General features: G+C 39.4%; 1 protein-coding gene and 1 long non-coding RNA gene across 9 annotated transcripts in view; one reads left to right on the plus strand and one right to left on the minus strand.

Annotated features, from left to right (window-relative positions):
- Window positions 1-154: 154 nt before the first annotated feature.
- Window positions 155-1,321, minus strand: LOC129767754 (uncharacterized). The gene is made up of 3 exons (XR_008741570.1): window positions 1,123-1,321; window positions 626-1,063; window positions 155-569 (listed from the first exon to the last, which is right to left on the minus strand). It is a non-coding gene; the product is annotated as an uncharacterized LOC129767754 (long non-coding RNA).
- Window positions 1,322-4,914: 3,593 nt separating this feature from the next.
- Window positions 4,915-16,219, plus strand: part of LOC129767748 (A-kinase anchor protein 9) — a 94,679-nt gene continuing 83,374 nt past the window's right edge. For all 8 annotated transcript variants that reach the window (XM_055768917.1, XM_055768919.1, XM_055768920.1 and 5 more), the window contains exon 1: window positions 4,915-5,172. In XM_055768917.1, coding sequence (XP_055624892.1) covers window positions 5,092-5,172 — 81 coding nt within the window. In that variant the 5' untranslated portion in view covers window positions 4,915-5,091. The remainder of the gene's footprint in view (window positions 5,173-16,219) is intronic.

Below are 16,219 nucleotides of genomic sequence, written 5' to 3' on the forward strand. Positions count from 1 at the left end.
GTTATCGACCTTTCATATGCATTCATCGAACAACTTGACGCCACTTTTTCGCCAACATGTGCAAGGCGTCGACCTGCTGGCAGCGCTGCTTTCAGCACTGCTTGCTGCTTGTTTGTATTGGTTTGTTATTGAAAATGAAAAGGAAATACATTGATCGATTTTAATCATTTTATTGAAAAAAAATAATAAAAATTCATGTATAATAAAAATAAGGTATATAATGGAATCGGTGCATCCGGGTTGTCTGGATTGACGATTCAAATCCGACTGAGTACATTGATGAATACCTCCTTGCCCTTGATGACACAGATATGTGGCTGAGGAGGATTCTTCAATGTGCGTGAAGCACGGGATCTCCGATGGGGAAAATTGCTCGAAATACTATAGATGGCCAGGACCTGCTGTTGCTGTTGATGCTGTTCCCCGGAATAGCACCCTGGACTTAAAGGATACTGCTGCGGGAAAGCTGATGCTGTTGGCTGGTGTGACAGAAGTGTAAATAAGCAATGTGGTGATGAGGGAAATCATCTTTCTCACTCGCCGATTGATTGAGTCGGATGTATTCATAGCTGAAACAAAATAAAATGATTAGTAAGTGAAAAGCAGAAATGAATTCCCTACTCACCAGTTGTATGATCCGGATAAAAATGCGAACATTAAAATATCATGCGATTACGTTCGCTTACCTCACCTATTTTCATTCTACTATACAACGGAATCAGTGCATTCGGGTTCTTCCGGGGTGGTAATTCAGCTGAGCAAGTTGATAAATACCTCCTTGTTGAGTTTTCGTGTCTGAAGAGGATTTTTGAATGTGCGCGAAGCACGGAACCTCTAATGGGGAAAGTTCTTCGCAATACCATACCATGGTCAAATTCTGCTGCTGCTGCTGCTGTTAATGCTGTCCCCCGGCATTGCCAACAGGGGTTGTAGGTTACTGCTGCAGGAAAACGGATGTTGTTGGCTGCTGTGATAGAAGTGGAAATCCGCACTGTGGTGATGGGAGAAATCATCTTTCTACCTTACCGATTGATGGAAGCAAACGAGTCGAATGTATTCATAGCTGATAAGACAAGATAAAATAATTAATAATTAAAAAGCCGAAATATATTTCATACTCACCAGTTGTATGATCCATTTGTTTTTGTTTGAGATGACAGTTTAGCGGAGTGGAAAAAAGAACCACCAGTGATGCCATTTGGTTTGTTTAATTATTCAGTATTTCGACTAACGAACTATCCGCGTTGACGATATTGGGGAATAGGCATGACAGTATGGATTTGCAGAAGGAATGAATACACTTTTAAAATGAAAATTATGAATGAACATGATTTTTCCTTAATCAAATTAGTACTTTATGTAAGTGAAAATCACCATTGCCTGCAAGTGGTGAAAAAACGTCATAAAAATATGTTTGAAGATAATTTTATATTATAATGACAAGTTTTTTTGAGAATATCTGAACGTCTATAAAAAATAATTCAATTTAGGGTCATGACAACGTACTTTAAGTTGAAAAAATTATGCCAAGAAAAAAATTTCATACAAATTTTAGCAAATAAAAACTGATTCGGGCCGACTAATATGATAGAGAATAGTTTGCCTCATTCAAACTAATGCCGTATCCAGATGTCGATACCTAATCGTCGTCATCGTGAATAGGTAACAGCGTTACGGTCGTTGTTAGGTCGATGTTTTTTTCGTCGATTGGATTGTGGGCAGGTTCCGTTAAGTGAGTCAATGACGATGCATCCCCAGCAAACATTGAATCGTATAACTTTTGCACATGCTAGGTCTCAAATAAATTCGTATTCGTATCAAATTACAATCGTATAAAATATCTATCAAAGGAACCATCATGTGTATTTTTTTTTATTAGATTTTAAGAGGCGTAGCACTTAAGGCTTTTGCCTCGCTGTAACATCTAGAGCTGATTAAATAACCCAGTAGTCTTCAAAAATTTGATAAGCTTTGTTTCGTTATCGGTTTCTTGGGATAGGATGTCGTGCAGAGAATGAGCCAGACGAAATTGTTGTCGATGTTCTTCGTAGGCTCTACATTCGGCGAGCATGTGTTTAACAGTGAGCTGCACTCCGCAGGTGACACAAACTGGCTGTTCAGTTTTAACGAACAGGTATCGATGCGTCAACTTTGTGTGTCCTATTCTACAACGAGTAAGAACTCGCTGTTACCATCATGTGTATTCGAAATAGTATAAAATGCAAAAACTATATCATTGATACAATAATTTACATTTGATGCGACATGCCAAGGCACCACTCAGTGTCGCATTGGAGACGGTTTTGACCTGTAATTGGACATTTTCGATGAGAGTGGTACAGTGTTGACGACCGGTGGCGATGTGGGGCCATAATTTGGGCCCCGAACTCGGTACTGAAATGCTAATGTCCCTGAAATAAACAAATGGGATTAAAAAAAAGAATGTCCAATTAGAGGTAAAAATTTCCAATCAAACGTGTCGTATTAAGTGCGATTCACATACAACATCCACGTCATGTTCACGTCCAGTCACGTCACGTTACGTCAGTTATTCTACCATGCAATTCTTATGAAAACATCCTCATACACATGCAACGTATTTGTAGAAAAGAATAATTGACGGAGAAGGACGGTTCGTTGGGGGTTTTGTGTCTCGGCTTTTGTTTTGGTTTTGGTTGTATTTTTCATTCCATCATATCTCTTAGTTCTAAATTTCGGAGTCAAAATCATTCGCGATTAGCTGAGAAAAATAGTGTACATATTATAATTATTGTTGAATACAACTCAACTGGATAATGATTATCTGCTATCACAAAGCTGAGATTTTTTTTGACGTTTTGTTTTACTATTGATTCATCAAAAAAAAAAAGCTTTATTTTTAAATGTTTTCTTATCCTGAGACTGGCTCACCATATTGCACTGCTACTAAAACCATAGGCTAACTTCAAGGATATTTTTTATTCATTTTCGGCGAATAATCAATAGAGTGCCGTGTTATGAAACATCAGAATAATAGCAAAAACAACATCACGATCATAAGGTGTTGGTTCGGTTATTCTAGACGACATTGGAATATATTCCATCTGATCATCTTTAGGAAGGTTAATGACCTTCAAAAGATAAATTTATCTTGGAAACATTAAATTGATGTTCATGACTTCCAGTCGGACGTTTATTCGCTCTGATAATAATTGTGTGGTCCTCACAAAGCACATATTCGAATGTCGTCAGTTCACTGAAATTCTTCGCATACCGTTCGATGATTAGGTAGGATGTTGATAATCATTTTCTGCGATACCGATTGTTCCAATAGTATTTATTCGACAATATGGAGATTGAATACCTGAAATTAACCAGATTCAACCAAACAAATCTGCGGACAAAGCAGTATGTACACTCAAGAGATGCAACAAGTTTGAAGGGATATGAAAAAAAAACATTAGTCGTTCAATAAATCTACTGCCACATATGTCGGAAGTCTACGATATATGAATAACATATGTCCATACTAATTCATTACATTTATTTGCAACGAAAAACGTAACCACACAGAATTGAATTAATCAAATATGGGATCCGTTTTATCTACAAAATAAAAAAGGATCTTAAATTCCATTGAATTCGAAAAGTGTTTCGTAAAATCACTAATTGAATTATTATTAGAAAAAATATTTGAAGAGAAATGTGAATGTTCAGAATTATTGGAATCTAAAAAACGATTTTGGGCGGGATGAGATTCGCCCAAATCTGCTGGTGCTAAAATTAAACAACTGCATTCTTTTCCCGTCTGCTGTTTATCGGGCGAGAGACGACAGCAAAATAAAATCGACACGCCACTCACTGCGGTCAGTGCAATAGAGAATTAAAAATCCCTCGACGAGTGTCGTAAGATTTCAGTTGATCGACTCTTGTACACTTTCCGATCAAGAACTCATCATCCGCTCTATGGAATGGAATCAATCGTTTGTGGCTTGCACTCACGAGTAGCCTTGAGTAGTAGAAGTAATGCTCCGAGAGTGCATACAGTGGGGATTCCTCTTTCATATAGCTTTTTTGAGATCTTGGTTCCAAGTATTCTCTCTGTGTACATACGAAGGATAAAAGAGCATCGCCTGCTGGGGGCGATTAAAAAACATCCGACTAGAGGGATACACCTATTCATTGATCGTTGAATGTGATTTTTTACCATCACTGGTTTTTTTCCTCATATTCCAAAGTTTCCGTATTTAATCTGGGCAGTATTAAAGATTTAATGAAAGAACTCTTCAGAATAATTCAGAATAATTTGAATATTTGAAATTGACGTTTCCTGGATTTCCGATACCTTCGTCTCTCAGCTGAGTGTAGCAGAAATATTACGACATAAAGTAATAAAAAGATTTCTGCAGAAGGATAATATTTGTGGGTAAAATTTTGGTTCGACCGAAAACGTAAGTAAACAAAGTTCGAGCCACGAAAAACGTTTGTTCTTTTGAACGGAGAAACATTTGACAGATAGTGCATGGGGAAAAAAGTTGCAAAAATTTTTGTTCATGCAAAATGTACTTGAAAAATAAGTTTGATTGACTCCGCATGTCCTAGGGAAGAGTAAAGTGCGCTACACATATAGCGCCACCGTCACCAACCCGTCAACTATTCTCTTATTTACTTATTTTGCCGACGTCAAAGTTGCTGGTGATCGGTATGTGAATGCTACCATACGATTTCAATGGGAGAATATTTGACATTTTATTCATTTACGTTGACTTCACGGTGACGGGACGTTGTATGTGTAGTGCACTTAAACCATACGATCATTAAACGTGTTCTTACCCTATCATCATTACCAAAGTATTGTCGTTTGTACTAAAAGTAATCACCAATTAATCTTTGAGCATCCCTACGCGTGTGCTTGTTTTGAATAGTCGACCGAAAGTCAGAAATCCAAAACAAACAGCAGAGTGGAACGATTATGCGTTTTTCACAGTTGCGGTGCTTTTTACGCTTTTGAGGAAAATGTAGTGCGAGTGGTACAAATCTTCAAAGAACGGTTAACTTTATTTCAAAGTGGAATGTGACAATTGTAAATATCAAGTTGATGTTGATTATTGCATGATGAATATCGGACGTCTTAAGTTAAAACCCAGAGGGAGTTCAGGGAGCAAAACCAACAGCTCCCGATCAATCACCGAGGTAGGTCACAACAGAACATTGCCAAAGTCGTAATCAAATCGATACTTATAGTAATTAAATAAATCTAATAGCATCATATCAGCTTTCGATATTGCTGCATTGCACCTAGTGTTTGTAGTTTTCTGTTAATGAGTGCTATGAATGGTCCTTGCATATTTAGGATAGGCAAAAGCACACGCGACGATCGCACTCATTATCTATTTTAAGACCTCAAATCTTTCACCATCGCATCTCATTCGGCATACGACGGGTAACGTTATTTATTTTTCTTGATATGGTCGTTTTGGGAAAACTTCGTTTGATTGAATTTGTTTATATGCAATAGAAATACAATTAGCTTGGGTCGACAGATGTGTGCCGAATTGTGTTTTGTGGTCACGGTTGGATAATTGCCGCATTCAATGGGTTGTTTGAATTTCTCATTCAACGGAATGGAGTGTACGCACGAGAGCGTCGCCTTTCTGATCGTTTAATTTTGTGGGAAAATTGAGATCACTGCAACTCTGCAACGGATACATGATGTGCGCTAACTTTCGGACCATGGTCAATTTTGGCTAAATGGCTATGTCAACAATCAAAATATGAGTTATTGGTCAGATGCAAATCCAAAAGTGCTTCAAGAAACACCATTGCATTCGCAAAAAATACTGTTTAGTGTGGTTTTCATGCCGAAGGAGTGATTGGGCCGTATTTCATCGATGAGAACAACCGTCATGTTATCGTCAATGGAGAGCGCTATCGCGACATGCCGGAACACTATTTTTAGCCAAAATGGAAAGATCTTAACGTCAATGCAGTGGCGTAGCGTAACACCCGGGGCGGATGCATTGAGTATTACCCCACTAATCAATCCTTATTGTCAAGTCTTTGTTTTGGTGTTTAATTTTTTTTAATCGAGAAACGTATTGACAACAAAGAGATGAAATCGTATGGTAGCATTCACATACCGATCACCAGCAACTTTGACGTCGGCAAAATAAGTCCAAGAGAATAGTTGACGGGTCGGTGACGGTGGCGCTATATGTGTAGCGCACTTTACTCTTCCCTAGGACATGCGGAGTCAATCAAACATTTAAGCGTGTCTGTTGATTTCAACGGCCTACGGAAATTTGGTATCTCTAGCAAAACACACTTACCGAAATTTGTCGTAGAACTTTTCCAGTTACAGAATCGACGTTTTCGGTCGGTTGTTAGATGCTAATAACTATCGCAGGATAATGGAAAAACGGAGCAGAATGAAAAACGTAGTTACTCTCTAAGTGACGAAAATGGAATGAAAATTTTATTTATTACCGTATCCATAGCAACGAGTATATGTGTAGAAATGGGATAAATTGTCAGGGTCGAATTTGCATCGGTGTCACACGGTTGTGTAACCCGACACTCCTCCTCAACGATGCTGGTTCGATGTCTCGGTTGGATCTTTGACTTCGATGGCAGTTCGGTGTCTGTCTAGCTTCACGTGGTCCAACGGCTTCGTCATAATATCGGCTTCCATGCACTCGGTTGGCATGTAACGCAGATCAATGATTTGCTGCTGGTGTAGATCCTTCGTGAAAGTATACTTTGTATCTATGTGTTTGGAACGTCTCTCAAGACGCTGGGATTCGACGATCTTTATGCACGACTGGTTATCTTCCCATACGGTGATAGGTTCCGCTTGAGCTTGCTGTAAGTCGTTCAGTGGTTTTCGGAACCACATTAGCTGCTGACATCCGTCCGCCAACGCTACGAATTCGGCCTTCGTCGAGGAAAGGGCGACACATGTACACTTCCGTGTTCCTCAGTAGACAAGACCGCCGCCGAACTTAGCGTCCACGAAGCACTCCATCTCGCCGCATCCGGATCCCCGGTGCAGACGATGGTTCTTTGTAGTCTTCAGATATCGAAGGACTCGCTTGGCTTCGGTCCAGTCGCGGTTTGTTGGGTTTGAAACTTTTCTGCCCAGCAGTGAGACGGATACGCAAATGTCCGGTCGGGTGTTGACCGAAACGTAAATCAAACAGCCTACCAGACTACGGAATGACGTGTTTGTAGGCAATGCACACTCCTCCTTTTGCTTGAGGTATCCGGGGTCAATCGGCACTTTCGACGGCTTGGCTTCATCGTGTCCGAATCGTCGAATCATCTTTTCGATGTAACTTGTTTGATCGAGAGTGTAATGGTCACCGTCTCTCGTCACATGAATCCCCAAGAAGTGCTTGAGTTCGCCTAAACAGGATAACTTGAAGTGATGCTGGAGCTGTTGACGAATCTCCTCAAAATCTTCCTCGGAGTTACAGGCGACGACCATATCGTCCACGTATATGAGGATGTAGGTCACCTTTCTGTCATAGTTGCGGATATACAGACATGTATCGGCTTCAGCTTGGTGGAAGCCCATGGACTTGAAAACTCCGTCGATCTTCCTATTCCATGCTCAAGCGGACTGCTTGAGTCCGTAAATGCTGCGCTTGAGGTGGCAAACCATGCCATCGTGTCGATCAAAGCCGCCGGGTTGCTTCATATACATATCTTCTTGCAGCTCCGCATACAGATAGGCGTTCTTGATATCGAGGTGCTTGACCACCATCTGCTGCTTACTGGCCAAAACGAGGATTGTTCGGAGAGTCGTTTGACGTACGGCGGGAGCGAATACCTCGTCGTAGTCTTGGTCGAATTTCTGTGCGAATCCCTGGGCGACTAGTCGTGCTTTGTACCACCACTCGTCCGTGTTCCTTCTCCTTCTTCTTAAACGTCCACTTACAACCTACCGCCTTTCGACCTGGAGGCAGTTGTACGAGCTCCCACGTACCATTTTCTTTGAGCGCATCGATCTCCTCCTTCATTGCGGCTTTCCAGGCAACTGCTTCCGGACTGTTGATCGCTTCGGAGTAGTTTTTGGGTTCTTCGTTACGTTGGTGACATCGTCGAATCGTTGGGGCTGGAAACTTTTCAAAAGTCGTACAGATCGCCTTGGTTTTGATTCCTCGATGTTGACTTCCTGTCCAAGTAGAGTATCTCCATCGCTGAAACCGTAGAAATCGTCGTCCGAATGGCTCCCAACCTCGCTTTCCTCTTCAGCGTTTTCTGCAGTCTCCGGTTGTGCTTCGGGTTCGTTCGGAATTTTTCGTGACAGAAAATCAAACTCCACCTCCTCAGCTTGATTGCTTTGTGTCGGTTCAACCGTTGGAATCGTGTCCGTGCCGCTCTCGATGAACTTGACGTCGGGGCTCACATGGATTTTCCGTGTGGCTGTGTCGAGGAAACGATAGACTTTGTGTTCGTTTGAATAGCCAACAAAAATCAATTTCTGTGCGGTGACATCCAGCTTCTTTCTCTTTGCCTTCGGAATGTGGACCCACACTGTGCAACCGAAGATTCGCAGGTGGTAGTTACTCTCTAAGTGACGAAAATGGAATGAAAATTTTATTTATTACCGTATACATAGCAACGAGTATTTGTGTAGAAATGTGTAGAAATGGGATAAATTGTCAGGGTCGAATTTGCATCGATGTCACACGTTTGTGTAACCCGACAATAACATGTGTCGAACTTGAATTGCTTCAAACATTGCGGCGGTTGTTTTTTTATTACTTGGCCGCTCTAGTTATTCCCGATGAAAACGTTCAATGTACTACAACATACCCGCCATAATTCTCTTCTCTTTTGTTAGCGAAAGGGCAGGTCTTTCACCTAGTTTGGTTCCCTTATGATGAATTCTCCTTTCAGTGGATTTCAATAAATCTTTTCGAATGGCTATTTCGACTAGGTTGTTAATTTTTGTGTTTACAAATGGTTTTTGCAAGATCCACTTCTCGAAAACGGTAGAACGATCGAAATTTGGTCAAGTTAAATTTCACGTTTTTCTTTTGAGTGTGCATCAACTAAAATTGAACACTACTCATTTTGTAAATGTGTGCGTGTAGAGACGTCGGTTAATTGTTCGATTAATTCAAATAATCGATTACTCGATTATAATTTCAGATATCGAATAATTTAAAATCAAAATATGAATACATCGAATAATTGCCACTGTAATCGCGATTAATGAAAGAAGGAATTTTTCTCAAGGTGAATGCATTTTTAGGTTAAGAATTAGGCTATATAATTTTTTTATCCAACCATCTAACATCGACAATCCGATCGACCACGTGACCAGAATGACAACGTGATACGTGATTATTACAAGAAATAAATATTCACTCCAGTGCCTCTTTCAAACTCAAAGATCCTTGTTCCGTGTATGTCGCTGAAATGGGTGCGATATACTATGCTCTAGGGATCATTGAAACACTGCCCATCGGCCATTATTTTATTTTTTCAGACAGTCTCAGCTCAATAGAGGCAATCCGCTCAATGAAAGTTGATAAACGGTCATCTTATTTCCTAACAAGATTAAGACAGTTATTGAGTGTTTTGGTCGAAAAATTATTCAAGATTACCTTAGCATGGGTTTCCTCTCATTGCTCGATTCCGGGGAATGAGAAAGCGGACTCGCTAGCTAAGGTGGGCGCTTCAGAAGGCACACTTTTTGAAAGGCAAATTGCTTATAATGATTTTTTCCACATTCCTCGTCAGCAACACGCTCGTAAGTTGGCAGCGCATAGTGAAGATGAGTTCGGTCGTTGGTTACACACGATTATCCCTAAGGTCTCGACGAGTGCATGGTTCAAGGGATTGAATGTAGGTCGTGATTTCATTCGCGTGATATCTCGGCTTATGTCCAATCACTACAACCTAAACGCGCATCTCTTTCGCATTGAGCTCGCAGCAAACAATTTGTGATTGTGGCGATGGCTACTACAACATCGAGTATATTGTCTGGTCGTGTATCCGGTTCCATGCTGCTCGCTCTCAGCTCTCTAGAGCACTGAGAGCAAAAGGCAGACAATCGGATATCCCTGTCCGGGATATCTTAGGTAGCCGTGATCCTGATCTTCTGCTTCATCTATACCTGTTCCTCAGAAACGCCGGTGTCAACGTTTAATGATGTTTCCTTCGTTGTGTCCCTGTTTCATATCCCTCCTATCCGATCTATAAACTTTTACTTAGTCGCGGCAATACATACACACACTCTTTACAGATACACGGGCCGAAGGTTGTGCAGTCCACTGATGATTCAACAAGAGCCAAAGGTTGTACCGCTCATGACAACTCTAAACGAGCTGATGATTGCGCCGGCTAGTGACCATTCTATCCTGGATTCCTCGAGTCGAGAAGACGCACCACGCTAGATATGAGGTACATACTAGGGGGGCGTTGCTGATTAATGGTCAGCTGCATCCCAATAGAAAGTATCCCGTGTCGGGCACACGTACAGAGCATTGGAGACAGCAACATCCCAATTACGAGAACACTTGTAATACTAACCTCGAGCCGACCGCGAGTAATCGGTTACATATTACTAACATAGATAATAAGAAAAACTGTCAAAATATTGAACTCCGGCCCCGTCAGGCTAATGCCATATGAGCCTTGATAAAAATATATATTTTGGAAAAAAAACTAACCTCGAGCCAACCGCAAGTAATCGGTTACATATTACTAACATAGTTATAAGGCAAACATTGTCGAAATATTGAACTCCCGGCTCCGTCAGGTTGACGCCATATGAGCCTTAATAAAAATATATATTTTGGATAAAAAAAAACAGGAAGTGGGTTATATCTATGGTATAACCGCAAGGGTGACGTAGGACTATCGTTGATTTAGAGATCATTTGTTTGAAGTTGAATCTGAATTCATTCTGAATGAATGAATATTTGGAGAACTTCGAAAACGAGAGCGTTACGTTGGAGGCACAAGGTTTTATGCATCCAATATTGGATACGGAAATATTCTACTGATGGGGAAGAATAATCTTCTGAAGCTATCCTGTTAATTGCGATTGATTGAAAAATCACAAAACCAAATGTATTTGGTCACAGTGTTTCATGGATAGAAAACATTAAAATAAACTCTTTCACATGAATGTAATTTTAAATTCCCAGAGGAACTGGCAGATTATTTTCAGTAACGATTAGATATTTCCACATTTTCCTCGATACTGGAAGCCCACCAGTGGTTAATGCCAACTCGATAACCACCTGTTAATAGCACTTGATTGAAACATATTTGGTCACAGTGTAACATGGATAGAAAACATTCAATTAAACTCTTTCACATGAATATATTTTGAAAATTCCCAAAGGAACTGGCAGATTATTTTCAGTAACGATTAGATATTTCCACATTTTCCTCGATACTGGAAGCCCACCAGTGGTTAATGCCAACTCGATAACCACCTGTTAATAGCACTTGATTGAAACATATTTGGTCACAGTGTTACATGGATAGAAAACATTCTATTAAACTCTTTCACATGAATATATTTTGAAAATTCCCAAAGGAACTGGCAGATTATTTTCAGTAACGATTAGATATTTCCACATTTTCCTCGATACTGGAAGCCCACCAGTGGTTAATGCCAACTCGATAACCACCTGTTAATAGCACTTGATTGAAACATATTTGGTCACAGTGTAACATGGATAGAAAACATTCAATTAAAGTCTTTCACATGAATATATTTTGAAAATTTCCAAAGGAACTGGCAGATTATTTTCAGTAACGATTAGATATTTCCACATTTTCCTCGATACTGGAAGCCCACCAGTGGTTAATGCCAACTCGATAACCACCTGTTAATAGCACTTGATTGAAACATATTTGGTCACAGTGTAACATGGATAGAAAACATTCAATTAAAGTCTTTCACATGAATATATTTTGAAAATTTCCAAAGGAACTGGCAGATTATTTTCAGTAACGATTAGATATTTCCACATTTTCCTCGATACTGGAAGCCCACCAGTGGTTAATGCCAACTCGATAACCACCTGTTAATAGCACTTGATTGAAACATATTTGGTCACAGTGTAACATGGATAGAAAACATTCAATTAAACTCTTTCACATGAATATATTTTGAAAATTCCCAAAGGAACTGGCAGATTATTTTCAGTAACGATTAGATATTTCCACATTTTCCTCGATACTGGAAGCCCACCAGTGGTTAATGCCAACTCGATAACCACCTGTTAATAGCACTTGATTGAAACATATTTGGTCACAGTGTTACATGGATAGAAAACATTCTATTAAACTCTTTCACATGAATATATTTTGAAAATTCCCAAAGGAACTGGCAGATTATTTTCAGTAACGATTAGATATTTCCACATTTTCCTCGATACTGGAAGCCCACCAGTGGTTAATGCCAACTCGATAACCACCTGTTAATAGCACTTGATTGAAACATATTTGGTCACAGTGTAACATGGATAGAAAACATTCAATTAAAGTCTTTCACATGAATATATTTTGAAAATTTCCAAAGGAACTGGCAGATTATTTTCAGTAACGATTAGATATTTCCACATTTTCCTCGATACTGGAAGCCCACCAGTGGTTAATGCCAACTCGATAACCACCTGTTAATAGCACTTGATTGAAACATATTTGGTCACAGTGTAACATGGATAGAAAACATTCAATTAAACTCTTTCACATGAATATATTTTGAAAATTCCCAAAGGAACTGGCAGATTATTTTCAGTAACGATTAGATATTTCCACATTTTCCTCGATACTGGAAGCCCACCAGTGGTTAATGCCAACTCGATAACCACCTGTTAATAGCACTTGATTGAAACATATTTGGTCACAGTGTAACATGGATAGAAAACATTCAATTAAACTCTTTCACATGAATATTTTTTGAAAATTCCCAGAGGAACTGGCAGATTATTTTCAGTAACGATTAGATATTTCCACATTTTCCTCGATACTGGAAGCCCACCAGTGGTTAATACCAACTCGATAACCACCTGTTAATAGCACTTGATTGAAATATATTTGGTCACAGTGTTACATGGATAGAAAACATTCTATTAAACTCTTTCACATGAATATATTTTGAAAATTCCCAAAGGAACTGGCAGATTATTTTCCAGCAATGATTAGATCTTTCCGGAACTTTATCGATGCTGAATGGCATCCTAACGGAAAGAGTTCTGCGCGTGTATGTGTCGATCCTTCGCCGTCCACCTCCTCCAGCACGTTAGGCAACGATGTTGTCTTGTCGATGTCCTCACGAAAAATGAATGTGTCTCACCACCAGAATATCGCTTAAGTATGCTTTTTGTGTGTGATTGAATCGAGAGAAGGTGTGGTTTACGATGGCAATTTGGAAGGCAAACTAGAGGGGAATGAACTCTCTGAGCTCGGAACTTTCGGCGACTGAGCAATAATTGATTGCGGGCGCATACAATATTGGATACGGAAATATCCTACTGATGGGGAAGAATAATCTTCTGAAGCTATCCTGTTAATTGCGATTGATTGAAAAACCACAAAACCAAATGTATTTGGTCACAGTGTTACATGAATAGAAAACATTCAATTAAACTCTTTCACATGAATATATTTTGAAAATTCCCAAAGGAACTGGCAGATTATTTTCAGTAACGATTAGATATTTCCACATTTTCCTCGATACTGGAAGCCCACCAGTGGTTAATGCCAACTCGATAACCACCTGTTAATAGCACTTGATTGAAACATATTTGGTCACAGTGTAACATGGATAGAAAACATTCAATTAAACTCTTTCACATGAATATATTTTGAAAATTCCCAGAGGAACTGGCAGATTATTTTCAGTAACGATTAGATATTTCCACATTTTCCTCGATACTGCAAGCCCACCAGTGGTTAATGCCAACTCGATAACCACCTGTTAATAGCACTTGATTGAAACATATTTGGTCACAGTGTAACATGGATAGAAAACATTCAATTAAACTCTTTCACATGAATATATTTTGAAAATTCCCAGAGGAACTGGCAGATTATTTTCAGTAACGATTAGATATTTCCACATTTTCCTCGATACTGCAAGCCCACCAGTGGTTAATGCCAACTCGATAACCACCTGTTAATAGCACTTGATTGAAACATATTTGGTCACAGTGTAACATGGATAGAAAACATTCAATTAAACTCTTTCACATGAATATATTTTGAAAATTCCCAAAGGAACTGGCAGATTATTTTCCAGCAATGATTAGATCTTTCTGGAACTTTCTCGATGCTGAATGGCATCCTAACGGAAAGAGTTCTGCGCATGTATGTGTCGATCCTTCGCCGTCCACCTCCTCCAGCACGTTAGGCAACGATGTTGTCTTGTCGATGTCCTCACGAAAAATGAATGTGTCTCACCACCAGAATATCGCTTAAGTATGCTTTTTGTGTGTGATTGAATCGAGAGAAGGTGTGGTTAACGATGGCAATTTGGAAGGCAAACTAGAGGGGAATGAACTCTCTGAGCTCGGAACTTTCGGCGACTGAGCAATAATTGATTGCGGGCGCATACAATATTGGATACGGAAATATCCTACTGATGGGGAAGAATAATCTTCTGAAGCTATCCTGTTAATTGCGATTGATTGAAAAACCACAAAACCAAATGTATTTGGTCACAGTGTTACATGAATAGAAAACATTCAATTAAACTCTTTCACATGAATATATTTTGAAAATTCCCAAAGGAACTGGCAGATTATTTTCAGTAACGATTAGATATTTCCACATTTTCCTCGATACTGGAAGCCCACCAGTGGTTAATGCCAACTCGATAACCACCTGTTAATAGCACTTGATTGAAATATATTTGGTCACAGTGTTACATGGATAGAAAACATTCTATTAAACTCTTTCACATGAATATATTTTGAAAATTCCCAAAGGAACTGGCAGATTATTTTCCAGCAATGATTAGATCTTTCCGGAACTTTATCGATGCTGAATGGCATCCTAACGGAAAGAGTTCTGCGCGTGTATGTGTCGATCCTTCGCCGTCCACCTCCTCCAGCACGTTAGGCAACGATGTTGTCTTGTCGATGTCCTCACGAAAAATGAATGTGTCTCACCACCAGAATATCGCTTAAGTATGCTTTTTGTGTGTGATTGAATCGAGAGAAGGTGTGGTTTACGATGGCAATTTGGAAGGCAAACTAGAGGGGAATGAACTCTCTGAGCTCGGAACTTTCGGCGACTGAGCAATAATTGATTGCGGGCGCATACAATATTGGATACGGAAATATCCTACTGATGGGGAAGAATAATCTTCTGAAGCTATCCTGTTAATTGCGATTGATTGAAAAACCACAAAACCAAATGTATTTGGTCACAGTGTTACATGAATAGAAAACATTCAATTAAACTCTTTCACATGAATATATTTTGAAAATTCCCAAAGGAAGTGGCAGATTATTTTCAGTAACGATTATACATTTCCACATTTTCCTCGATACTGGAAGCCCACCAGTGGTTAATGCCAACTCGATAAACACCTGTTAATAGCACTTGATTGAAACATATTTGGTCACAGTGTAACATGGATAGAAAACATTCAATTAAACTCTTTCACATGAATATATTTTGAAAATTCCCAGAGGAACTGGCAGATTATTTTCAGTAATGATTAGTTATTTCCACATTTTCCTCGATACTGGAAGCCCACCAGTGGTTAATGCCAACTCGATAACCACCTGTTAATAGCACTTGATTGAAACATATTTGGTCACATTGTTTAGAGGCGAATGAACTGCAAAGTTTAAAGCCTCTTAAAAACAAAGAAAGAAGAAGATCACAGTGTTACATGGATAGAAAACATTCAATTAAACTCTTTCACATGAATATATTTTGAAAATTCCCAAAGGAAATGGCAGATTATTTTCAGTAACGATTAGATATTTCCACATTTTCCTCGATACTGCAAGCCCACCAGTGGTTAATGCCAACTCGATAACCACCTGTTAATAGCACTTGATTGAAACATATTTGGTCACATTGTAACATGGATAGAAAACATTCAAATAAACTCTTTCACATGAATATATTTTGAAAATTCCCAGAGGAACTGGCAGATTATTTTCAGTAATGATTAGTTATTTCCACATTTTCCTCGATACTGGAAGCCCACCAGTGGTTAATGCCAACTCGATAACCACCTGTTAATAGC

The sequence above is a fragment of the Toxorhynchites rutilus genome, chromosome 2, assembly GCF_029784135.1.
Source record: "Toxorhynchites rutilus septentrionalis strain SRP chromosome 2, ASM2978413v1, whole genome shotgun sequence".
Taxonomy (NCBI): domain Eukaryota; kingdom Metazoa; phylum Arthropoda; class Insecta; order Diptera; family Culicidae; genus Toxorhynchites; species Toxorhynchites rutilus.